Genomic DNA, 27,458 nt, shown 5'->3' on the forward strand with positions numbered 1-27,458 from the left:
TTACATTAATTTGTTAAATAAAACAGTAGTGAACAGAGATGGTGAAGGTAGCAGTCAATTCTCCACTATCACAGTGCAGGCATGACAATGTTGGCATCTTCCCATTTGTGTCTTGCTTTCCACCATTTGGTCCAGAATGTCTTGAGGGTTCCTCCAGAATTAATTCATTCATTGTTTTGCGATGTAGATAAACTTCATTGAGGCTTGCTAACTGCATTATCCACATCATCAGTAGAATACCTGTTTTACTTTGCTTTTTGCTTCATCCACTACAAAGTTCAAAGGGACACTCAGTCCAGTTCTGCGCCTTACCAAATAGCTGCACTTCCACACAATGGGCTCCAGCTGCTCAGTACAGTTACACCCTATTTTCTCTAAAAGATTTCCTGGAGAAAAGAAACGGAAGTGACCTCCACAACATCTTCACTGAGATTGTTATTTATGATTTCAGCCAGCACTTGGAAATTACCTTTGTAGTCGAAGTGTAGTAAATTTACATAAAGTGTCTATAGAAACATGACTAACATGCGCTTATACCAGTCAATAAATAGAAATATATGTAGCAATTTTTGAGTATATTCACGTGATATTAATGAAAAATCACATTGCATTGTTATGTCATCAGTAGATTTTCAGTATTACAGATCCGTAACCAGTTGGACAGTTTTCTAGGGAGGAAATAGAATTACATAATAGGGATTACATACGGATCACACTACATATGTATCTTCGAGAATTCAGTTGTTTAGGTTCCTTTACTGATTTTGTCTGAATTTACACACATCATTTAATTTCTTTTTTACATGTTTTTTAAAGTGTAATTTTTTCAGTAGTTTTTTGCAGTTACTAGATGTTTGCTGTTAGTAGGAAAATATGAAGTTCTGGGTGAGACTCATTTGTGACTAAAAAAACCTCTAACACGCTGGCATGCAGTACTTGGGTCTTTCTAAACACAATATTAGGTTAATGGCCAAACCACAATAACATGTACAAGGCAACCAAAATGTTACATCTTAATTGAAAATTCACATTAAAACCACATAAAAGACAGGTCTGTACTCATGATAACAAGGGGCCATTGTGGCCAAAAATATCAAATGCGCAAGGCATATTAAATATTTTAATAGCAACTAACAATCCCATCCACGATTTGTCTAAATCTGGCGGCCATTAATAACTGACAGCTAGTGAACAACTAATTCATCAGTCAGCTGTCAGCCCAATTTATCCATATTCTTTGATTAGCTCTTTCCTTAAAAAAAAGTTAATAAATTGTCAATTTTAATCACCATCATCAGATGTCAGGAGAAATCTAACAATAAACAATAATTTTAGCTGACCAATGACAGTCATCGTCTGGAAAGAAGTCAGCCACGTTTGAAATTTTTCGTCTCATATCTAGATAAAGATCTAGCTTTCTCTTCTTTTTCAGAAACATCCTTTGTTCTTCGCATGTCATTGAACACATATGGCCAGTTTGAATGACTGTAAAGAGGATTGATGCATTTGAGCTGTGGTGCTGGTGAAAGCTGCTGTGTATGACCTGGACAGCGAGAGTAACAGAGAAGACATGAATCGTATAAGACCCGATATATCACTGGGGGGGAAGATGACCGGGCTCAGACTCATGTATTTTGGCCATGTAATGCTATTTGGGCCAATGTAAAAATCTACCCCAGTGTTTTATAAGGGTATAGCCACTTGCATTGGCCACCGCACAGCTAAAACCAGCAGGCTATTTTACACCAAATTGGCCATTGTTTTTTGCTGAACGAGTTATAATTTTTTAAGATACCATTTGAGATACATAATATATTGTTCAACTCTTACAATTTTTTTTCCAGGATAGAGTTAGTGGAAAATACCACCTTTTTTAATGTTTTTTTTACATTATAAATTACATGTCACCTTTATTCTGCGGGTCAATACAATTACGGCAATATCAAATTTATATAATTTTTTTAGTGCATTACTACTTTTCTACAATGAATACCTTTAAAAAAATAATTGCATTTGCATCATGCATTTCAAGCTCTGAGTCGTATTTTTTTCCCTGTGAGGTCTTATTTTTTGTGTCTGTAGTTTTCGTTTGTATTGGGTTTTTTTGTGGGGAACCTGTGACTTTTTGAACCCTTTTTTATTGAATTTTTTTGGGAAGCAAATGAACAAAAAACAACAATTCTATATAATTTTCTTTAATGGCACTCACTGTGTGGTACAAATAATATGTATTCTTATTTTTTGGGTCTATACAATTACAACAATAACAAATCCAGAGGGGAGCCTAGGTGAAAACCTAAAACTGGCTTACCTCCCCTACACTGTTAAGTCTAAGAAAGCGGTGTCATCCACTGATAAATAGGCTCAGATGCTATGATGCAGAAGATAAGGAAACTTTTATTCCAATTCACAAGACCATCTATCAAATGTCTCAATGTGTTTAAAGGGGATTAGATCCCCTCCTTCATCAGTAACATAGCTCAGGGGTAAAGGCCCATTTACATTGGACGAGTGTCGGGCAAACAATGCCCCATACTTGTCCCTGTGTCTCCGCGCTCCTGCACGGGAGCTATCAGGTGTGGCTCACACATGGAGTGGCCAGCAGGGGGGCAGGGCACTGCAGGAGATTTCTCTCCTCTCACTCCCCCGCCCCTCTGCATTGAGATACAAAGTGGCCGTTCGCTATTGAACAGCGGCTGTTTAAACTTAACGAAGTACTTAAACATAATAAAGTTCCATATAAATGTGGTGCTGCCGTAATCGCAATGCCTCAGAAGAAAGTTGACAAAATATTCTAGTCTGTTTAAGACTAAAACTAGTTATGTCACAAAGGATTAAAAATGGACTTCAAGTAATATATTTACAAGACAAATCACAAATTTAGAATAAAAAAGTGACGCTAGCTCTAATTATTATCATGCAATAATTGTGAAGTGCTATTATATATTCTGTTACTTCTTCACTTGTATACTGGAATGTATGTATGCTTATTTTGGAGTTGCCATCCATAAAATAAAAAATGTTTAAAAAAATAAAATGATATTTTTGGGAGGGTTTTCCCAATTTTAGTGTTACGGTTAAGACTGCAGACCTATGATGTAGTAACTGTGCATCATGTAACAGGCAATTGGAACCCTGCCGACGGCCAATGAGTGCATAATAGTGCCATTAATGCCAGCAAGACCATGTGGCCATTGGCTGCCACATGTGGACTCTATTTCGGCCACATGAAGTTACTGTGTTGTGGGGCCACAGCGTAATATATCCAACCCCTTTACAGGCCCTATTGTAAAGATATAATTATTGTTATTCACTTCAGTCATCAGTGAATTTAATGTTAAGGCTATTGGATTCATTATAATATGGCAAATTGTACAGATTAACATTAAGTTAAGTTTTGTGCATGCACATGCCCTGTATAAATGCAGGGTCGGCCCAGGAACCCCAGCCTGACAGTGTGCTAGCCAGGAAAAACCTACTGTATGAGATATTGAATATCTCACCAGGGAGTAGACACCTTTCCACTCACTGGTCAGCATAGACTGATAAAAGTAAAGTTTTGAAATGCTGCATTCAAAATTAAAGGTAATTTTGTAAAATCTAAATTAATCAATTGATTAAGTCATAAAACATTGATTGGTGGGGAGACAGTGCCATCTACCAGGGGAGACCAGCTGCACATCTGCATTCTCTTCCTGTTGCAATGAATGGATACTTTCTGGTGCTTTTATGGAATGATGAAATGTTCTTTAATGTAGTTTGTGTTTCCATTCCTCACTATTTTCAACATGTCTTTTGTTCGTGACTGAAAAAAACCAAAACACAACTGCATCCCAAATTGGGGTAAATATGCATGCATTTTTCCTGTGTAGTTTTGACTTAACCATTTGAATACAACCTGTATCAATCTAGGGCTGTCAGTCTGGATTCAGGGCAGGAAAGAGATTTCTGCTGACACTTTGTTTGTCTAGACTGATACATTGTAGCAATCTCTCAGCTTATGAAACAGAATGCATTACGCAACTACATTCCTGCACTGACAACCAGGATAAGAAATTGCAGATCCCTGCAGCTTAACTCCTTTGTCCACCTTCTGTGAGCTTCGGTATGGAGATGTCTAGGGTGCATGTTTATGTGTTAATGAACAGTCCTAACAGAAGCTCCACAATGTCTGTTAGGGCATACAGTACATTACACTGGGGAACAACATTTTTTTTTGCAGTGCCTAGAATTTTAGACCTTACCCTGGGTATAGTTGTGTCACGGATTCCAAAAATACCATCCATTTCATTCTAGGAGCTCTGGTTTTTGAAAAAACAAAATATTATGAGCAAATCAAGAGTTACATTGCCAACTGCTATTTCTTGTTAAAATAATAAAATAAAATAAAATGAAATGAAGTACCAAATTCCACTTCTTCAATAATTGCAACTCCTAATAAAATAAAATAGTATAAACATAAGAAGACCATACAAGACAGTAACGAAATGGGGAAGACAAAGGTAGGTAGAACATGTACAAGGTAGGTGGAACACGTAAGAAAATATCGGGAGGGATGGAAGGCATAAGGCTGTACTATGGCTAATCAAATGAGTAAACCTAAGGCTGCCTGTCCACGGGTGAAGATTTGTGTTGCTATGGAAAGCGCAGTGCCGGTGTCCACGAGTGGAGAATCATAGCGATTCTCCGTTCGCGAGATTTAAATCTCGGCATGCTGTGATTGCCGCGATTCTCCGCAGATAGGCTCACCGCTCAGACCTGTCAGCTCTCCCCCGTGGCGGAATATCGCTAACGATATTCTGCCTTGGCCATGGACAAGGGGCCTTAGATAGGAAATTAAATAAACTTCTATTGACCTGGTTGTAAATTATGTCCCTCGTAAATCTGTTGGGGGAGTAGATGAAATACTTGATGGTAAACTAGATTGTCCTGGAAGGGTCAATGGTCTGGCTGTTGGGTTTCATAGACGCATGGTCTGCGAATTATGGTACCAGGACGACCAAGTTTTTTCGTATAACATTCCACAATTCATAAGGATAGTGCCAACTTCTCATTGACCATAATCCGAGATAATTTCGTGTCAATGCTAACTGAAGTTTTCCTTTAGGAGCGAGCAATTGCTATACGCTCAGCTAGGAAACAATAGGATATCTATTTTTGTGTGTATTTGGGGATGGTAGAGATTTGTCTGCCCAGCACGGCTTCCCAGGGCGATTTTTGTAGTAATAGGTTTGTGATGGAGAATATTAGAGTATATACCTGGATCCAGAATCCACGAAGCCTAGGGCAAATCCACCAAATATGTAAGAAGGAACCCTCCCCTCCGCATCCTCTGAAAAATAGGCCAGACATCCCTGGGAACATGCGGGCGATTCTTTTTGGAATCAAATACCATTGCATTAAAAGTTTATAACCTGTCTCTGTGATTTCTACGTTAATGGAAACTTTTGTGATTGAAATAGCTATTTTATGCCAGTCCGAAATTGGCAATTCCTCACCCAGCTCCTTTTCCCGGAGCTCTAGTTTTTGAGATATTGCTGATGTCATTATCTAATGTTCTTATGATTACTTTTATTCCCTTCAGCATTTGTTTACTATTAGTAATCATGATGCTTATGATTTTGTTGTTTGAAAGCGTATTTTACGTGTTGTGACGATTTTAATTTCTGTGACAAGCGTTGACATGGGTTCATCACAAGGAAAATGTTGAAATCATCCGTTTTTTTGTTTCATTTGCGGTAGTACTGGTTACTTCAGCACAGAAAAGAAATGTCTGACTTTTGGTCAAAAAGTTTTTATTAAGACAGCAGTTTCTCAGATAACAATTATGTGGACACAGTTATTGTCAAAGAAGAATTACATTGCCAACATTCTAGTGGGGAGTGGTCATATATGCTTTGAGAGGTACCACTCCAAATTTTAAAATATATAAACAATATAATTAAAACTAAATCTAATGTGTGGGGTGGGGTAGGGAGGACAGGGCAGATAAAAAGCAAGACAGGTCATCGGTCCTATGCTACTTATGGCTCTAGTCTAACATGGGGCTTTCGGTATATAATTATTCAAACTTAGGTCTCCCTTGTTTGGATCCAGTTAGTGAACCTCGTGGATGTCCGGACTGAGATCCAGCATTGCCAGGTAGCATAGAAGCGTGGATGTGTGTTTTTCTCATCTCCTCAAGCCTCATTAGAGTATTCATCGTCTTCACCCATATCACCCTAGAGGGGGAAGTGGAGGAACACCACTTCCGGGGTATGATTTGTCTAGTGACCAGGACGAAAAACCATAGAAGGCACTTCCTGATAAGTGAGACAGGGAGCATGGAAAGTAGGGCAGCCTCAGGGGTAAGCCTGATGAAAACTCCACATGTATAGTTGTATAGGGCCACAACGCGTCTATAAGGGGGCATTCCCACCATATATGAGTCATCGTGCCATTGGCTCCGGAGCATCTCCAGTATAGAGGGGGAAATCAGTTTCTCAGGAGTTCTATACCACCTATATAGGATTTTGTAATTAAGTTATTGCAATTTATATGAGACTGCTATATTGTGTGTATTTATGCCACAATTCCCATGGCAGGCACCTGCCAAGCTCTCCCTCCCAAGCCCCTACATATCCCAGGGCTTTGGCCTCCATCTCCCGGGTCAGCAGCATCTTGTATAGTATAGAGATCAGATGTTTGGGAGAGTCTGTGGACATGCACATTTCCTCGAAAGAAGTTAATGGCTTATTCATATTCTCCTCGGGTGCCAGTGATTTAATAAAGCCATTTACTTGAAATTATTGCATCAAAGCTCCAAGGTGGATTGTGGTGTCTCTAAAAAAGTTCACCAGTGGTCTAAGCCCCGATCTGTTCACGTCCTTGATTCGGGGAATGGGAGAAGCTGGTAGGGATAGGAAAGAAGGGTTGTGAATGGTGGCCTTAAATTTGGGGTTAGCTACTAGCAGTGTAAGAGGGCCTGGTATAGAGATTAAGTTGTGTTTGGGGACAAATCCAGACCATATCTCTAGCATCTGAGTTAAGAATGGGGACAGGGTATTATCTTTTCCCAGGAGGCTACTGGCGATCCAGAACGATCTGTGTCTTAGGGTGCATTCCCACGAACGTATATCGGCGCGGTTTTCACGCCGAGCCAATATACGTTGTCCTCGTGTGCAGGGGGGAGGATGGAAGAGCCAGGAGCAGGAACTGAGCTCCCGCCCCCTCTCTGCCTCCTCACTATTTGTAATGAAAGGGGCGGGATGGGGGCGGGGCTAAGTTCTGAGAATTAGCCCCGCCTCTCCCCATTGCAAATAGTGCAGAGGGGTGGAGAGGAGGCAGAGAGTGGGCGGGAGCTCAGTTCCTGCTCCTAGCTCTTCTATCCTCCCCCTCTGCACACGAGGACAACGTATATCGGCTCGGCGTAAAAACCGAGCCGATATACGTTCATGGGAATGCACCCTTAAGCTGTGATCTGTGTCCCATTACATCTCTACCCACAATTTAGTGGACCTATGTTTAAGTATGCTTACAACACAGTTGGAAATTCTAGCTACAAAGTATCCCAGGCCTCCCGATTCCCTTGTGCGTGTGAGAAGATTATAGCGTAGGAAAGGACCTCGGCCTCTCTATTCAAATTTGGTGATTAATGCGCGGATACGGTGTAGATAAGACTTGGGCACTCACACCATGAGAGTTTGACACAGGTATAAGAACTTCGGAAGGGTGTGCATTTTAATGGTGTTTACCCTGCCACTCCAGGGCAGAAAGAGAGGATTATATTTGTCCAGATCCTTCTCCAAACTGGAAGCAAACAGTATGAAGTTCAAAGAAAAGATTTCAAGATCTCAGACTTTTGGAGATTTACCTTGAAACTACTTATCGCACTGGATTGTCTAAACTTGTGTAGTACCACCAGGAGACTCGCCCTTGGGCAAGACAAATATAGGAGGTCATTGGCAAATTGTGTTCTGTTTGGCCCACTATCACTCCCTTTATGGAGTTATTTTGTTTTATCACATTGGCCAGGGATACCTTGGTTAAAATATAGAGGGAAGGAGACAGGGGCACCCCTGTCTTGTGCCGTTCTAGATCAGAAGTGCTGGCAGAGACCCATTGATTTAGACTCTAACTGTGGATTGGTTGAATAGGGCCATTATCCTTTCTATCATACGATGACTCACTCCTACTTTCTTTAGAGTCACTTCTAGGAAACCCCTAACTCTATCAAAGGCCTTCTCCACGTCTACAGTAAAGAGGCATAAAGGGGAGCCCGATTGTCATGCCTGGGATACCAAGGACAAGGATTTAATAGTGTTGTCCCTGGCTTCCCTCACTGGGACAAAGCTCCTCTTTTCTCTGTGAATTAGATCTGGGATAAGGGATTGAAGCCGATCTGCTAACAGTTTGGAGAACATTTTTACATCGATGGGCCTAAAGTTGCCACAGACCGAGGTGTCCTTACCAGGCTTTGGAATGACCACTATGTGAGCCTGTAAGGCCTGTGGGGTGAAGTGGCATCCACTGGCAATAATGTTGAAATATTGAAGCATGAAAGGGGATATCTCCTCCCTGAGCATCTTATAAAATCTGTCTGGAATACCATCATGGCCTGGACTCTTGCCTATTTTTAGATTTTTGATTAGTTCTTCTAATTCAGAGGATGAGAAATCTGCCTTTATCAAGAGAGCAGCCTTTGCCTTTATCCTGTTGGGACATGTCTATCTAGGTAGATATTTGTGTCCCCTCCCTCTGGAGGCCTGACTTCTGAAGGGTCTTTTTTGTATTGTAGAGTTTATCATTATATGACCTGCATTCCTCTAGTACAGGGGTCACCAACTCCAGTCCTGAGGGACCACCAACAGGTCATGTTTTCAGGATATCCTATGGTAAGAACACATGTGGCAATGTCTCAGGCACCAGGAATAATTACATCACCTGTGCAACACTGAGGAAATCCTGAAAACATGACCTGTTGGAGGTCCCTGAGGACTGGAGTTGGGGAACACTGCTCTAGTATATCTGCGGTGGAGTGGACAACTCCTCTATGGCGTAAGTTAATTTTTGGTATATGGGATTGAGGTAACCTCAGGTGCAGGGTTCTCACTAGCTAGTGCCCACATTTATCTTGATATTCAAATGTGCCTCTACGGATTTTGTCCTTGTACCTCAGAGAGCATTGGTTTAGAATTGATAAGATTTGTTGTCTAAGGGAAGATATCTCAGCCTTTAATGTATCTAGGGTTTTATTTTTTTAGAGTTTTCTTTCATATGGATAGGGGCCCTGGACCTGTCGGTTTTGTGATTATCCTCAAACTCAGAAATCTTCTTCTTGAGTTCATGGGCACAAGCAGCGTTGTACAGTGGGTTGTTGTTTAATTTCCATACATTAGACCTATGGTCTTTTCCAAGGCCACTCAACTCGCCAAAAACAGGTCAGTGGTCGGACCACACAAATGATCCCATGGAGCATTTTGGATGCAAGTCAATACTTTGTGGGAAACTAATAGATGATCAAGTCTACCATAGCTGTTGTGGGCCATTGAATGGAAAACTATAGTCTCTGACTCCCAGGTGGAGAATCCACCAGAGATCAACTAACTGTAGGGTCTCAAGGGCCTTTTTTAGGGACCGTATCGCTGATCAGGAGACGGAAGACTTACCCAAGAGTCCATCTCGGGGTCGAACACGAGGTTGAAGTTGCCTCCCAGAGAGATAACTGACTTTTTAATAAGAACTTATTTGGCCTATCTTAAAGTAAAACTGGGGGACTACGATATGCCTTTGGCACCTCATGTTGTGTGTAAAATGTGTACAGAGCATATGCAGCATTGGCCAAAGAGAAAAAGGAAGTGCATGAAGTTTGGTATACCAATGGTATAGTAAGAACAGAAAACCATAGTGATGAATATTACTTTTGTTTAGTGAATGTAGACGACATCAGTGGGATTAACGTAGGAGGAGGACACGGGCTCACGTCTTTTTGTACACTTGGATGTTCCATGAGCATCAAATTGCATGATCTGCAGTCATTTGGATCGACTTCCAGATTTCACCAGGAAATAAGGGTAATATGGGCGACAGGATACATATATGATTTCATGTCCAAGGCCGGGTCAGATTCTGACTGCGAAATCTCGCAGCGGAATCAGACCCGGTGCCCCGGCAGAGACCCGTACTCACCTGTCCGGATCTTCCACGAGTGTCTCGGCTGGCGAGCCGGCGTGCATGCGCAATGCAGGGCATGACGTGGATTCCCGTGATACTTCTGCAGTGCTAATTAATTTCCCCATGGTGTCTGGAGATAAATAATTGATTTGTATAGAAAAGGTACTTAGGCATGCTCTGCAACATTCACAGAGGTCATTGTCAGGGGGAAGGAGGGGGTAAGCTGTGCCCATCACCTATTGTGAATGGTAGATCCTGTGTTATCTATATATAGGTAATACCTTTCACTGACTGAGATGACTATTGAAAACTGATCTTGACAAGATAATGACATGCAAATTTAGAAAACTCCATTTTTTGTGAGAAAATTCATTTAACATAAAATGGGACCTAAGCAATTTCTACATTCATTTTAGAGTGTTCCCCAACCTGGGGTTCAAGAGTCAGGATACATATATGATTTCATGTCCAAGGCCGGGTCAGATTCTGACTGCGAAATCTCGCAGCGGAATCAGACCCGGTGCCCCGGCAGAGACCCGTACTCACCTGTCCGGATCTTCCACGAGTGTCTCGGCTGGCGAGCCGGCGTGCATGCGCAATGCAGGGCATGACGTGGATTCCCGTGATACTTCTGCAGTGCTAATTAATTTCCCCATGGTGTCTGGAGATAAATAATTGATTTGTATAGAAAAGGTACTTAGGCATGCTCTGCAACATTCACAGAGGTCATTGTCAGGGGGAAGGAGGGGGTAAGCTGTGCCCATCACCTATTGTGAATGGTAGATCCTGTGTTATCTATATATAGGTAATACCTTTCACTGACTGAGATGACTATTGAAAACTGATCTTGACAAGATAATGACATGCAAATTTAGAAAACTCCATTTTTTGTGAGAAAATTCATTTAACATAAAATGGGACCTAAGCAATTTCTACATTCATTTTAGAGTGTTCCCCAACCTGGGGTTCAAGAGTCATATGTGGCTTCCGAGGTGGTGGGAGCTCTAAATACTAGCACCATGGCTTCATCCAGATGAGCATAGTGTACCTGTAGTGGCCCGAAGTCTATACATCTGCCCCTTCCATAATAGTCATACATGTCATGACTTCAGTATAGATACACCGTGCAAATTGTCTTGTCTCTAGTCATGTGTATTGCACAGCTGCAGCATGTAAAAGGTTAGTGTCTGTGAATGTCTGAGATACGCCTGGAAAATGTACAAATTGTCCTGTCACGTGATGTTGCCCTATATATGTGTTTGCAAGAGGTATGCAAAGGCCTTCTGTTCTGGCTGTCTCTTCTTCTGGGTTCCTTGAGAGAGTGCCAGCGACATGAGGGTGCCTTCAATCCTCCTGTGGTGAAGAATGGAGGCTGAGGAGAGGTATCCGGATGTTCCCATCCAGGACCCCTACCTAGAGAGTGAGTGGAGAAAGGAGTCTGCTGTGCAGTCTTCAAGCTACTAAGCACAAGTGAGTGTTTGCAAAGTGTTTTGTCCACCTTCGGTGTGTCTGTCCTGGAGTGGAGTCATACAGATAACTAGGACTGTAGACCTGGTGTTATCCTGAGTTCTCCTCCCTTACCTTGCTTAACTGTTCTTCCTGCACTAGTGTGTGAAAGTTACTTTAAAGAAGTAAAGTTCCAATCACTGCCCGTTCCCAGTGATTGAGGTATTCAACTATAACTGTATGTGGACTCTAGTATTTTTCCCACCGGACAACCAACAGTGTGAAGGAATGGTGGCATCACGAGTGACAACTTCTCAAGTCCACTACACCACTATACAGGTAACCGGTGTCCCAGCGTTGCCTGAAAGAGGCCTATCAGTGCCTTGGCTCAGGCTGTACGTGTCCCTCTGGGGAGGTGTTTGGTAGAGCCACTGAGACAAGTGCCATCTCTACCCCGCCATCTCCTCAGCCTGTGCCTCATGTCTTGGTTGCTGAAGGGCATCACATACCCATGTTTAACTGCTCATATTTTGCATGTAACACCTGGACTCTTATCTACCCCTATGACTCTACTGAACCAAACTTACATTACAATAGGCCCCTGTAGTGCTATTTTTATGAAAGCTGGGTGGGGGAGAGGTGTTGGTGTTACATCCAGATTACAGACAGTAAACATAGTCCTCCTTTTTGAATAAGGTCTATTACTGACACTTGCCAATAGTGTTACAACCATCTCACTACTATGGTAAAAGCCATAGCAGAAGGCGATGCCCTTTTAAGTACATTAAATTCTCATTTACATATTAGAAATTACAAAAAGTACAAGCATCTATATTCTTGTTACCCAAAATGAAAGGGGTTGTATAGAATTAGAAACATTTGATTGCTTTCTCCTAGTTCTATCACCACACCTATCCATGTGTTGTGGCTGATAATGCAGCCCAGCTGTATTGAAGTGAGTGGGGAATAGCTCACTACAACACACAGCCCATGGGCAGGTTTGGCACTCTTTTTGTAACAAAGCAGCCAACAAGCTGTACATCCCCTTTAATACATGGCTTCATATAGCTAGCCAATAACACATACATTAATCAATCTCACGTGAGATTGTTTTTCATTTCATTCATGTATTCCTCTTGCCCAGTAATGACTAATGTTCTAAAATCCTCATTCATAAAAATCAGGAATCCCTTGAATGCTTACATTTCGATGGAATATACGCCATTTTTGCATATAGATGCTACATGCCAAATTAGTGATCCACTCACTTTTTACATTTCCCCATTTCTTTAAATTGATGAAGCCCGCACAATCATAATGTTGTAATGACAAATCCTTCAAGTGTTTTGAACTTTTCTAACTGTCCATGTCCAGGAACTTACTTTCCTTTAAAGCCCAAGCTCTACTTTGATGTCAGCTTTGTACCACCATCTTGTAGACATCTTGTCTGCTTTTTGGGTTTCTCACAGCGAGGATGCAGGAATAAACAATAGGCTCCAACTGTTCAGCTACATGGTGTAAAAGTTTCACACAGAGTTTCTCCAGCTCTGACACAAATACATCTTCCTGAAAAAGATTAAACAGGAAAATGCAGCCATTCCTTAAGAAAAAATGTTGGTATTTCTTCATGATTTTCAAAAATGACTAAACTTTCCATAGTAATATCAAATCTATCTGCACGGCTCACATTATACATCAGCAGACCACTGGCTTTAGTTTTAAAAAGTTGGAATTTTTACCAGTGTGACATCAATGATGATGTAATCAGTTTATAATAACCGATTGTTTGAAGAACTGCGGAAGTAACACTTGAGTTGGCTCTTTTTTATACATTACCAAGATTCATTTGAAAAACTGCATAGGTTTAGCGTTATGAGATTTGTAAGACAATGTAATGATACCATACTGTGTATGAACTCATATGCATTATACAATACAGTCATTTATTCGCAGCGCTGGAGAAGACAAGGCTGCACAAGTTGTTTTGTAGTCGTTTAGGGTTTAATACAGATCATACACCATACAGTACATTCACACCAGTTATCGAAACTAATTGTGGCATTGTAAGACTTACATAGTGCTGTATAGCATTACCCCACTAATGTACTCTACATAGGGAGTACATAGCTGTCACAGCTGTGGCAGAAGCTATGGCAGAGGAGTCCCTCATCCCCATAGGGGTGAAGGAATCCCCTGCCACAGCTGTCACAGAATTTCATGATTCTCTCCCATTGCTTTCAATGGGGTCGGCACTGCGGAGGAGGAATAAAATTCTTGTTTCTGAAAGGAAAGTCCGCAAATGATATTCATGGTGATATGTCGCAGACATTGGGGGATCAATGCCCTTCATATTCTACAGTTAAGAACTGGGTTGCCAAATTTAAAACGGGCCACTTCAGCACCAATGATGAGGAACGACCTGGACGACTGGGAGAGGTTGTTGTTCCGGAGATAGTTGATGCTGTGCACAACCTCATACTGGAGAATCGGCCAATTTCAGGTAAAGGAATAGCAGACATCATGGGGATTTCTCGTGGACGTGTTTGTGTCACTCATTATCCATGAACATTTGAACATGAAGAAGCTATCTGCAAAGTGGGTCCCCAAATGTTTGACAACAGATCAGAAAAGCATGTGAGTGAAAACTTCCCGGTCCATTTGTCAGCGTTTCCGGTCTGATCAGAACTTCCTGGATCAACTGGTCACTATGGAGGAGACCTGGATTTATTTGTATGACCCTGAAACCAAGGAGCAGTCAAAAGAGTGGAGGCACAGTGGTTCTCCTCGCTCAAAGAAGTTCAGGGTGCAAAAATCAGCCACTAAGGTGATGGCATCTGTGTTCTGGGATAAGGAGGGCGTGCTGCTAGTGGACTACCTTCAAAATGGTTCCACCATCAATGCACAGTATTGCATTGAACTTTTGGACCAATTGAAGGCAGCTCTGAAGGCCAAAAGGCGCGGCAAGCTGTCCAAAGGAATCTTGTTCCTGCAAGACAACGCCTCCGCTTACACTGCACAAGCAACCACGGCAAAACTGGTGGAGCTAGGCTTCCAGCTGGTTGATCACCCACCTTATTCACCAGATCTAGCTCCCTCAACTATCATCTGCTTCTAAACCTAAAGAAACACCTCAAGGGTACCAAATTTCACACCATTTCTGATGCCATGGCTGCTACGGATGACTGGTTTGAGGTACAACCGAAATCTTTTTTGCAAGGCTTACAGAACTTGGAATACCGATGTAAGAAGTGTGTTGACATTAGTGGAGAGTATGTGAAATAAATGTAAAGTTTCATCTTCCTAGCTCGTTTTTTTCTGAGTAAAGCCAAAGACTCATCAGCACCCCCTCGTATAAGCCCTTCCCTAAAAATCATCCCTAGCTATAAAAAAAAAAGAAATTATACTCACCTAGAAGAGCCGTCCACCCCTGGCAGTCATCTTTTCTCTGGCCCTGGCAGTCGTCTTCTGGCGGCCGGGGATTGAAAAAACGCCACCCCTAGAAAGCACTGGTCTCATTGGCTGAGTGCTCAGCCAATCACAGGCAACGCTCAGCCATTGAATGCCTGCAACCCACTGCTTTCAATGGGGCCGCAGCATTGAAAGCAATGGGATAGCATCACGGACTTCTGCCATAGCTGTCACAGCTGTGGCAGAAGTCCGGGATGTACTCCCTATGTTTTCAATGGGTCGGCGCTGCTGCCGCCGGCCCCATTGAAAACACTGGGTAATATCGCAGATTTTTTTCTCTGCGCTGCAAGGTTTATGGGTAAAAATCGCAAATGAGTATGAAACCATTAAAAATCATTTGTTTCATACTCATCGTTCTCGCATCGCAAGAGAAAATATTGCTAGTAGGTAGAAGCCCTAAACCGTTTTACCACCTTCAGCTGTCACCATGCATTAGGAAACGTTGGTCATTCGTAGAATTTTCAAGTTTTAAAACTTGATTTTATGCACTTATTGGCAACGGAATGGGTATGTAAAAATAACAGTGCTAACTAGGGGCGACCCCATAAAACTGATATAAGGATTTTATAGACAACTTGCTGATTACTCAGCATTAGCCATGTATTTTATTTTTAGACACGAAAAGAATTTAAATATGTGTGTATATATATGCGTGTACTGATTTAATATATATAATATATACTGATTTAAATATATGAGGAGGAAGAGGTCATCTGTGTAATATATTAGTATACGAGGAGGAGGTCGTCTGTGTAATATCTTACTGCATGAGGTGGAGGTCGTCTGTGTAATCTATTAGTATATGAGGAGGAGGTCATCTGTGTAATATCTTACTGCATGAGGAGGAGGTCATCTGTGTAATATATTGGTATATGAGGAGGAGGTCGTCTGTGTAATATTAGTATTTAAGAAGGAGGAAGTCATCTGAGTAAAATATTATTATCTGAGGAGCAGGAGGTCTGCGTAATACTGGCGTAAATAAAAATAAAAAACTCACCAACTTCCCCTGTAATTTTGTTGCCAGTAGCAACCAATCACAGCTCTGCTTTCACTTGTTATACTGCTGAGGTAAAATGAAAGCTGTGCTGTGATTGGTTGCTATGGGCAACACAGGTTTCCTTTTGGACAGCTTACATAAGAGTGTGGTGCTGGGCTCATTTCTGTGTGGTACATAGTGCCTTAGTGCTGGTGGGAAGCTGTGTGGTAGTTGGAGCAGAGGAGGAGGTTGGCTGTGTACAATATTCGTATTTGAGGAGGAGGAGGTTGTCTGTGTAATAGATTAGTGTATGATGAGGAGGAGGTTGTCTGTGTTAGATAAGACTGTGAAATAAAAAACATCTGCTCAAGTGCAATTCCGACATTCACCCCCTCTCCCCAGGGGTAGTGGGGCTGTCTTATGCCCCCCAAATTTGTCCCCATGGGATGAGTTACATATGTACCAAGTTTGGTTGAAATTGCTAGAGGTGTTCATGAGCTATGGTGGCACATACACACATACATACATTATATATATATATATATACATATATATATATATACATATATATATATATATATATATATATATATATATATATATACATATACACACACATACATTATATATATATATATATATATATATATATATGTATGTGTATGTGTGTATATATATATATATATATATATATATATATATATATATATATAATACAATACATCGCAGCCGGCGCTCGATCATTCAAAGACATTCAGTGAATTACATCATTGAATGGCTGTGATTGGTTTATCGAATGGCTGTGATTGGTTTATCGGATATTTATCGGATATTTAAAGGGGTTGTCCCGCGGCAGCAAGTGGGTCTATACACTTCTGTATGGCCATATTAATGCACTTTGTAATGTACATTGTGCATTAATTATGAGCCATACAGAAGTTATAAAAAGTTTTTTACTTACCTGCTCCGTTGCTGGCGTCCTCGTCTCCATGGTGCCGACTAATTTTCGCCCTCCGATGGCCAAATTAGCCGCGCTTGCGCAGTCCAGGTCTTCTCCTGTTCTCTATGGGGCTCCGTGTAGCTCCGCCCCGTCACGTGCCGATTCCAGCCAATCAGGAGGCTGGAATCGGCAATGGACCGCACAGAAGAGCTGCGGTCCACGGAGGAAGAGGATTCCGGCGGCCATCTTCACAGGTAAGTAGAGGAGTCACCGGAGCGCGGGGATTAAGGTAAGCGCTCCGGTAAGCTTTCTGTACGTCCCTGCATCGGGGTTGTCTCGCGCCGAACGGGGGGGGGGTTGAAAAAAAAAAAAAACCCGTTTCGGCGCGGGACAACCCCTTTAATGCAGGCATAAAAAAAGCTTGCTTTTCAGCAGCACAACTCCCCATGAATAAAGGGGGATGCGTTGTACTGAGAAATACAACTTGTATGTGGATAAACAATTGTAGTCATGCTCTTTTGTCCCTATAAGAAAACAGCAGTAAATTTTGCTGATCGGCATTTGTTAACATTCAGAATATCTGCGCCTGTTAAGCCTTTAGGATAGGCAATCAATATTGTAGTCCTAGAAACCCCTTTAGGTATTTTCACTCAAGATATTGAAATAGAAGCAAACAACAATCACCAAATGGATAAGTAAGTCTTTGGCCACATTTTTCATATGGTAATCAATGAGGTTCTGCCATTATAAGAGTATCCAAAATCCACAAAGTAGAATGAACATGCACCACTTGATCATATCACATTTTGCAGCAGTACTGATGCAAGGCTGGTCTGGCACCCCCTTCCTCTTTGCACCCAGGGTAAATGCCGCTCTGCACCTCCTAGCTACACCCGTGGCCACATGTACCATCTACAATGTGTTATTCACAGTAAGATTACTGACATTTTTTATACCTAGAACAGGGAAATTTGCTAGTAAAACAGTATTTGACATTTCAAATGAAAATGTTAATCTGCAAATTGATATTTCAAGATTCTGTGTTTCACTATGTTTAGAAATGTTTACAAACAGATGATGGGAGAGATCCCTGTATTGTCCCCTGATATATTTATACATAGTTATTAGGTCGCCCCTCAGCCGTTTTTTTTCTAAACTAAATAATCTCAATTTTGATGACCTCTCTGGGTGTTGTAGTCCGCCCATTCCATCTGTTACTTTAGTTGCCCGCCTTTGTACCCACTCAAGCTCTGGTATTTCCTTCTTGAGTACCGGTGCCCAAAACAGTACACAATATTCCATGTGTGGTCTGACCAGTGACTTAGGCCTCATGTCCACGGGGAAAATCAGGCCCGCTACTGATTCTCCATGGAGAATCCGTAGCGGGTCCCTCCTGCCCCGCGGACATGAGCGCTGAAAAGAATAAACTCACCTCTCGCCCGCTCCGGATCTTCCCATCGCCGCGGCGTCATCTTCTCTGCGTCGCGGCCGGATCTTTTCTTCAGCCCGGCGGATGCGCAGGGTGACGTCGGTGACGTGCTCCGCACATGTGCTGGCCCGAAGAAAAAAGATCCGGCCGCGACGGAGAGAAGATGGAGCCGCGGCGAAGGGAAGAACCGGAGCGCGTGAGTAAATTCCGATTTTTGTCTCCCGCGGATCCGGACGGCTTCCATAGGCTTCAATAGAAGCCCGCGGGAGCCGTCCCCGTGGGAGACCCGCACGAAAATGGAGCATGGTCCAGATTTTTTCATGCTCCATTTTAAAAAAAATCACTTTTATTGACCATCCACGGGTATTTATCTACCCCGCGGGTGGTCAATGCATCCCTATCGGATGCGGATCCGCGGGCAGGAGAAGAGTTAAAATCCGCTGCGGATTTTAATTCTTCTTTTGCCCGTGGACATGAGGCCTTAAAGAGGAAGAACATCAAGAACGTCATGTGCCGATAGACCTCTTTTGATGCGCCCCATTATCCTATTTGCCTTGGCAGCAGCTGCCTGACACTGGTTGCTCCAGTGAAGCTTACAGTTAACTAAAGTCCCCAATACCTTTTCCATGTCAGTGTTCCCTAGTGGTTTCCCATTTAGTGTGTAATGGTGACATGTATTTCCTCTGCCCATGTGCTTAACCTTACATTTATCAGTGTTAAATATGTCAAAGCCCCTAACTTATCCAGATCCATTTGCAACCATACACTGTCGACTCCTACTTTTACGCAAAACTCCTGATCATTGCTCAAAGTTAAATGTGGCTCAGAAGATATCATAAATTGGCGACCTCGGCATGAGTTTGTCAAGTCGTGACAAATTTTTTCTAGATTCCAAAGCTACCAAAAATATATTATTACTTTAAACCCAAAAAGATCTGCTATGTTAAATGTGGAAAATATATAAAGGTTCTTATATTTGACACAAAGGTGACAACAGACAGTACTTACTGATATTATGCTTCTCTTAGATATCCTAACCTTATTTACCGCAATACATTAAATCAAGCCAATACTTATTTTGCTTGCTTTAAACATAAAATACTAATGTTAAATGAATTTGATTACTTTTTATATATCTCCGCCTAATATTTTAGCTCACCGTAAAACTGGATGACTATATATGCTGATCTGCAGATATGTAACAGCAGAGATCAGTGTTGGTCCATCTGTTGCTTTTATTTTGAACATTGGAATCCATAGAATAAGCAATTGATCCAATCTTATGATTATATATAGGTCAATCTAGGAAGGATGCAAGGGGGCACTGTGAACCTGGCTTTATAACAACAATGTTTAACATTAGAGATGAGCGAGCGTACTCGATAAGGCAAACTTCTCAAGCGAGTAGTGCCTTATGCGAGTACCTGTCCGCTCATCTCTAAAGATTCGGCTGCCGGCGCGGGTGACAGGTGAGTTGCGGCGGTGAGCAGGGAGGATTGGGGGGGGGAAGAGAGAGATCTCCCCCCGTTCCTCCCCGCCCCCCGTCGGCAGCCGAATCTTTAGAGACGAGCGGGCAGGTACTCGCTCGAGTAGTTTGCCTTAGCGAGTATGCTCGCTCATCTCTATTTAACATCCAGAAATGTTTTGACTTGAAATGAGACGATTTTACACCAAATAAATGACTAAATAATGACAAGCAGTCGTTACACATTAAGTCCCTTTATTTCATTACTGTATCCCAAAAACCCACAATAAAAAAGAATAAATTGAAACAGTGTATTTTTTTTTATTATTATTTTACTGGTAAAAGGTTGTCAGTTAGCAACAGAATGTTTAAAGCACCCGGCGAAAATACAATCACAGCCACTAAATAAAAACAACTGCAACCAAATTGTAAATGACACGGGGTGCCACACGTTTCTTCTGACCTGTAACTGCTTCATCAGTGTCTAGTGGAGTGCAAACAATTTTCTGAAAAGTCCACAGACTTATTGTCTACAATTCAGTGTATTTAAGCTTTTGAAGGAAAGAGACTAAGAGGATTTCACTCGCAGTTACCAACACATCCCTGCAGGTATTCGAAGGAGTAAGAATGCTGCAATAAACAGAGGAAGAAGAGGAAGAGACATCCAAAAGAAAAAAAGAAAAACGAGGTAGGTGAAAAAAAACAAACAAAAAACCAAAAATATAATAAAAAGAAAAAGTGCAACACAGTTTTCTGGATGTAACACCCTATTACCACAGTCAGCCATGCTTGTAGCTAATAAAAATAATCTTCTGTTACACGTATTTTATCATTAAATTATTAGAGCATTTTGTGTTGAAAAGACTGTATCACCTGAACTACGTACACACTTTTCTTTTTTTTTTTAATACTTTTATTATTTTCTTTTTTTTTGCACAGATGTGGTCTGTTACTGTACGTTGGGTAATTTTGGGAAACTAAATCTGTCTGACTTTACAATGTTGGCCTGTAAAGCTTAATGCCTGTAACCAACCGGGGCAGTTATCCAAGTTCTGCCAACCTTTGGTTAAAAAAGTTGTTTTTTTTTACCAATCTTTCATCAAATTGGTCGCAGACTCCTAGAAGCTCCTGATGTTCTAATTTATTAATACTAGAAAGTGTCGCTGTGACGATATTGGCAAAAGTCCTATTATTGCCTAATAGCCATCTATCTGAATAGCTGCATCAATGTGAATGAAAATTAAAAAGGTGCCTTCACTTACACTCTCTCATATTCTTCACCCTGACCTGTTGCATAATATACAATTAGAAAAACACCCCAGGTAACACCCTCTGTGTATTTCACACGTTCCCCTGCTGCCCATCACCATACCAACACACACCAATATGCATGTATCGGTAGACTCTATGAACAGACAGATTGAGTAATGGCATTAAATTTCTTTAGACTACGGCTAGTTTAGCCATATAAATTACGTTTCCCAGACGAAGAGGAAACTGCTTTCCGATAAAAATGATTTAGGCTGTTGCTATCAAAAAGCAACATTCCGGCTGATGAAGGCAAAAAGGTTTTTTTCTTTTAATTACCCAGCTATACAGCTTTAGCTTTCAGCGAAACAGAAAAAGGTACATTATTGTGCTGTCTCATTTCACTCAGTAATTTTACAACATATGTATATTTATATAGAACGCTAGAGCAGGCAGACAGAAATCAACAAACTGACTCAAATCTCAAGAAGTTTTGTTTTGCCATTCTTACAAAATAAGACACAACAAAAAGGTAAAATGAACAAGCCACTATAACACAGCGTAACCTGTGGACCTCTGAGCCACAGTTTTCCCAGTGTTCAAGTGCAACATCTCCGTTCTGGCTGTAGGGCAAGGTCTGCTGAATACTCGCACAACTTGCTACCAAGTTATGTGCACTCTGTAGAATTGAAGACAAGAATGCCCCACCAGTATAAATGGTAGCAGACAGTTCAACGAGGCTATGCACGTCTACAATACCAAACCTAGTGTAGAAAGAACGCCTTGGAGAGAGTTCCTTGGAAACCTCTGTTACCAGTTCATCATGCAGTTTCTGTTCAACGTCATAAAAAAGACTTGACTACTGCCTCCTGACCGCACGGATGCAAAGAATACCTGCGAAAGACATCATTATTATGGTTAACATCTACCATAGATTTTGGATCAATCGATTGAAAGAAATAGAATTCAACATCCAATGGTGAGACAAATGACTTGCTTGTAAACTCATTGACATTGAGATAACATATATTCTCTTTTTTACCCTATTATGTTACATTGGCAAGGGTGCCACTCTATTGAATTTGCACTCATTCAGTGCTGGAGAGAAGATTCTAGGTTGTGTTCCTTCAACTTTTTGTGGGGTTTACACTGTTTTTGACATTTCAGGGTATAAGCAAAGACAATATCAGATATCCTGACACGGATAAGCATAGAACCATGGGAAGTACCGTGAATTATTATTGGGTTCCATGTATTATTTATATTCCGCCACGTGAATTAATGTCTAGTTCAGTAAACAGAAAGACTGATTTCTGTACATATAACTTATACGTTAAACATTTTTAGTCAATTAGTGTGAATAATAACAACGTGAGAGGCACTGCACTGACAGTGCTTGAACGTCCTCAACTCATAGTTACTGGGCAAGTTACATGCAGTATGGGTTCACATGTTAAAGAGAACCCATCATGTCCCCACAGCACCATAAACTAAGCGGTTGGCTGGGAATCCCTGGTTCCATTGACTGTAATTTTAGTGCCTGGAAACAGCCATAAATGGAAAGATATCTCACTGAGATTCTCTTAAGGCAATGAATTCCTGCCTTCATTTTCCTGATCACAAGGAATGCTTGCCTTCTTTCCCCTACATATACATATTCCTGTTCACACATCAGAAAAAACAGCAGGATTCAAACACACAACAATGTTATTTGCTAGGACTCAAAGCTAGAGACAAATCAGATGAATATATCTTAGGATACTTTTACATGGGCCGAAAGTCGCCCAAGTGATCGCTTAAAAGAGCGATTATGGGCTCCTGTTCTGTTGTTAAAACATGGAACCTGGCAGGCAAGCGAGAATTGCTGATATGTCGGAGTCACTTGGTTATTAGCTCAACTATACCAAGCAACTGACGGCCCGTGTAAACAGGCAGTCGTTCGGAATGACTGCCTGTTTACTATGAATGAAGGGGGGTGGCCGGAAGAGATCTCCAGTGTGCTCCAACTCCATTCACTGAGTGATAATTGCTCCTGTGTGAAAGGATAGGACTGATAATCATTGGGATGGCTGTGAAGCACTTAAGTGTCCGACAGTCAGCCTGTATAAAAGTGCCCATACCTGCGGTTTTATAGCCCTAGTGCATCTTTTGCTAGTCACAAAAGCATTTGAATTACCTTATCATTTCTTTCACACAGAAATTTTAACCTCTGGGCTCTCTTGTGCATGAATACCCCATCTAGATGTCCGGTTTCCACGGAACGTATTTCAATAGCTTTCTCTCCCCAGCCCATTATCTGATTGGAATGGATATATGCTGTGAACAAAACACATAATATCAAGTCACAAAAACGTGTATCAAGGAACAGAGTCCTAAATGAGCCTACATGCCAGAAAAATACCATAAGTCCTGCTGTCTACTTCCTTTTACATGGGTAGATAAATGGTCTGTAACAAGAACCCATCAACGATATAGCAAGTATGTTTCATACGAATCATCGTTTGTATGATCCTTTGTTCATCCCCCTCTCTGTCCATAAAGGCTGATTCACACGATTGTAAATACGCCAAGTATTACACTTAAACTTTTTATGTGTGATACACAGTGAATAGCACCCATTGTTTTCAAAGGGTTCATTCACAGCTGCGTATTTACCAGATTTTCGGTTGCATGAAAAATCCCCCACGCAGCATGTCCTATTAAATCAATGGGCTTGTGTACATAAGCAGGAAACCTGTGTATTCGCTTTGCATCTACACAAAAAAAATCAACAGAATTCCATGTTTTTCTACGTGTGAAAAAATTGCCAATTATCAAAAATCAGCAGGGAATCCGTGTATTTCAGGCTGTGACCTTATTCCATTTTCACGGACCAAAATACACAGTACTGCCATGTGAATGGGCCCTTACTGTCAGCAGTGCATCCTCAGATCACAAGAAGCCATATGCGATATGCTGCTGACGGAAGATTTTTATGTTGGCCTAAAAGCTCCGTTGAACCGATGAGAGTTTGTTTTGATTACAGGACAGGTTTACATTGGGCAATGAAAGTTTGGGCGATAATTATCCCATGCAAAGGGCCCATAACACAAACTCTAGTTACACTTCTTATAATCTTTCCTTCCGAAGAGTTGAGTAGTTTACAAGTGCTTCTTCTTCTGCAAAAAACTGTGGGATTATGGGAAGAAATCCATCATGCTTGCCATTTGCTACACATCTTAGCAATTCCACCTAGGATCTACTGGCTAGATGTGACTTTTCATTTCTGATAACATATTCAAAGTATATCCAAATGTAAACTTCCCCAATCCAAGACAAATCATAGTACTTCTATAGTACATTTCTTTTACCAAAAGTGGCATAAAACTTTCATTCCTTACTGGGATAGATTATAGTATTTTATGTATTGAAAAAAAAAACTCACCTACTGAAGTGGGCATTTCACCCCATTGAAGCACTACATCTTTAGTTATTCGGCCATAGGTATTCACATACACTCCCTCATCCTCATAGCACACCAGCATTTCCATGCCATCTGTTTTAGGCAAGATGACAATGGCATGAGGAGTGATGTTACCCTGAATCTATAAAAAAGAACAAAGAAAAAGTTCATGAATAGTACAGGCAAAGCTCATATATCTTCCTGTTGCCAGCAGGGTGGCTCAGTGGTTATAGGGAACCTGTCAGCATCCTCGAGCCCATAACTATGTTATGAGGTCCGAAGGGTGAGCGAATAGGGGGTCCACGGAGCTGCTTTTCATACTCGCCAAGTCCCCATTCCAGTGCAGTGCCCCTGAGAAATCATAGCACCCACACAGCATGACTCTTTTCAGGATGCTATGTATGCACACATCTCTCATTAATATCTATGTTAGTGAGAATATTTAAAAGCAGCTCTCCAGACCCCACTTTCCCTCACCTTTGGTCCCCATAAAATAGTTAATGGGGCTCAAAGATCCTGACAGCTTCCCTTTAACACTGTTGCCTTACAGCGCTGGAGTCCTAGATTCAAATCTGACCAAGGACAACATCTGCGTGCAGTTTGTATGTTCTCCCCATGTTTGCATGGATTTACTCTGGGTACTTCAGTGTCCTCCCACACTCCAAAAACATACTAATAGGTGAATTTATGATTCAGGGCAATGTGATATAGGGCAATATAAATTAGAAAAAAAGGAAAAAGAAGTATTATACTCTGATTTATTACATTTATCTGAATAGACTGGCTAATTTATTCAAGTCAAGTGTAAGTTCAAGTCCAATACATAATAGCCATAATAACCATCAGGATCTACCAAAAATAGTTTAATATTAAGTAAGGCACAACCAGATATGAGACCCTCAAACAAATTATTAGCAATTCTTACGATTGGTATATATAAATTTCACCAATAATTATGGGTAATAGACCAAAATGTAAGTACAGGTCAAAGGACAAAAAGTGGTTGCCACACAGAAGTCTATAGGTAAGCATAATTTATAGATATTAATATATTGATGGCTCTATATATAAATCCATTGTAGGGTCACATACTATAATAAATATCACTGGGAATTAGAGATGAGCGAACGTACTCGCTAAGGAAAACTACTCGAGCGAGTAGTGCCTTCTGCCAGTACCTGCCCGCTCGTCTCTAAAGATTCGGTGCCGGCGGGGGGGCGGCGGGGGAGACCGTGGAGGAACGGGGGGGAGAGATCTCTCTCTCACTCTCTCCCCCGCTCCTCCATTCTCACTCCCGCAACTACTCACAGCTCTCCCCCGCTGGCACCTGTATCTTTAGAGACGAGCGGGCAAGTACTCGCATAAGGCACTACTCGCTCGAGTAGTTTGCCTTAGCGAGTACACTCGCTCATCTCTACTGGGAATTTAAATTGTGAATAACTGATATACACTCATGGCCAAAAGTTTAGAGGCTGACACAAATTTTCATTTTTACAGAGTTTGCTGCTTTTGTGTTTTTAGATCTTCTAGTCAGATGTTTCTATGGTAGACTGAAGTACAATTATTCTTCAAGACTTCTGAAATTTGCCCTCGCGTGTTGGATATCAGCTTCTGGACCAGATCCTGACTGATGACAACCCATTCTTTCCTAATCAGAGCTTGGAGTTTATCATAATTTCTGTGTTTTTGTTTGTCCTTCCGGTTTTTGAGAATTGACCACAGGTTCTCAATGGAAATGAGATCTGGGGAGTTTCCTGGCCATAGATCCAAAATTTCACCATTTTTTTCACCGAGTCACCAAGTTATCACTTTTACCTTGTGACAAGGTACTCCATCATGCTGGAAAAAGCATTTTCCATTGCCAACGCCAATAACTGTACATCAGTCAACCATAGAAACATCTGACTAAAAGATCTAAAAACACTAAGACAGCAAACTTTCTAAAACACAAAACTTGTGTCAAAACTTTTGGCCACGACTCTATGTTCATTTGTATTCATATAAACTATCACAGTGTGATCTACACATCGAAAAGTGTATTACAATGACATGGTCTTCTTCCATTACTTACATGAGATGGTATGTAGATGTCATACGTATTTCCAGAATCAACATCGATGACATGGAAACCGGTGCTGGAGCCAAATATTACTTTTAACCTTTGACCCTCTTCTACAGTCAAGTCACAAAGCAATGGCTTATGTTGTAGATCTGTAAAAGACTAAACATGTATATTCCATTTTATTTCTAGGTCAACATAATAAAGTAATTGAATAAAGTGCAGAACATCTTCAACAAAGAAGAAACAATCAAAACCACTGTCTGACAATGTTACGGTTGGAAGAATCTGCTTATTAGAACACAGCTGGCCCCAATACATGCCAGGATATAAAGAGGAGGCTGCATATAAAAGGCATGCTCAATTAGCCATCCAGGATTAGTGAACATAAACCTGTTTTGTTGGCCAACATCTCAATTTTCTGTCCTTTAATTTATTATTTTCTTCTAACTTTTCGCCAAACTCTTAGAGGTGCCCACAATGTTTAAGGAGGGCGTTGAGGAGAGGATAATACATAGCAGTTTGAACTCCACCAAAATGAATAAGGTTTACCAATAGTTTGTGATCTGGTATGTCAGCTACTATTTCTACCCTTTATAAAGCGCTGCCCTTGTCTGCCAAGTTATCATACATGATTGCATGGGAATCTGACATTGGGAAATCGACAGACATAGAGGACTGGGCATGTATGGATTGTAATATAGCTAAACTTTCTATTAACCCATCATTGGTGAAGACTGGGTGGAAGGTTTTGCTGAGATGGTATATGGTGCCCATGACATTGTCTTGCATTTATCTGGGAGCTGTGCAACAATGTTTTCGGGGATGTGGAC

The 27,458-nt window shown here is 41.3% G+C and overlaps 1 protein-coding gene across 14 annotated transcripts in view; it reads right to left on the reverse strand.

Annotated features, from left to right (window-relative positions):
* Positions 1–20,114: 20,114 nt before the first annotated feature.
* The window catches only part of TNIK (TRAF2 and NCK interacting kinase), a 254,044-nt gene continuing 246,700 nt past the window's right edge, over positions 20,115–27,458 (reverse strand). For all 14 annotated transcript variants that reach the window (XM_066601124.1, XM_066601158.1, XM_066601133.1 and 11 more), the window contains 4 exons: positions 26,638–26,787; positions 24,549–24,708; positions 23,301–23,440; positions 20,115–22,018 (listed from right to left, as the gene is read on the reverse strand). In XM_066601124.1, the coding sequence (XP_066457221.1) occupies positions 21,935–22,018; positions 23,301–23,440; positions 24,549–24,708; positions 26,638–26,787 (534 nt within the window). In that variant the 3' untranslated portion in view covers positions 20,115–21,934. The remainder of the gene's footprint in view (positions 22,019–23,300; positions 23,441–24,548; positions 24,709–26,637; positions 26,788–27,458) is intronic.

This window comes from Eleutherodactylus coqui, chromosome 1, assembly GCF_035609145.1.
Source record: "Eleutherodactylus coqui strain aEleCoq1 chromosome 1, aEleCoq1.hap1, whole genome shotgun sequence".
NCBI classification, from domain to species: domain Eukaryota; kingdom Metazoa; phylum Chordata; class Amphibia; order Anura; family Eleutherodactylidae; genus Eleutherodactylus; species Eleutherodactylus coqui.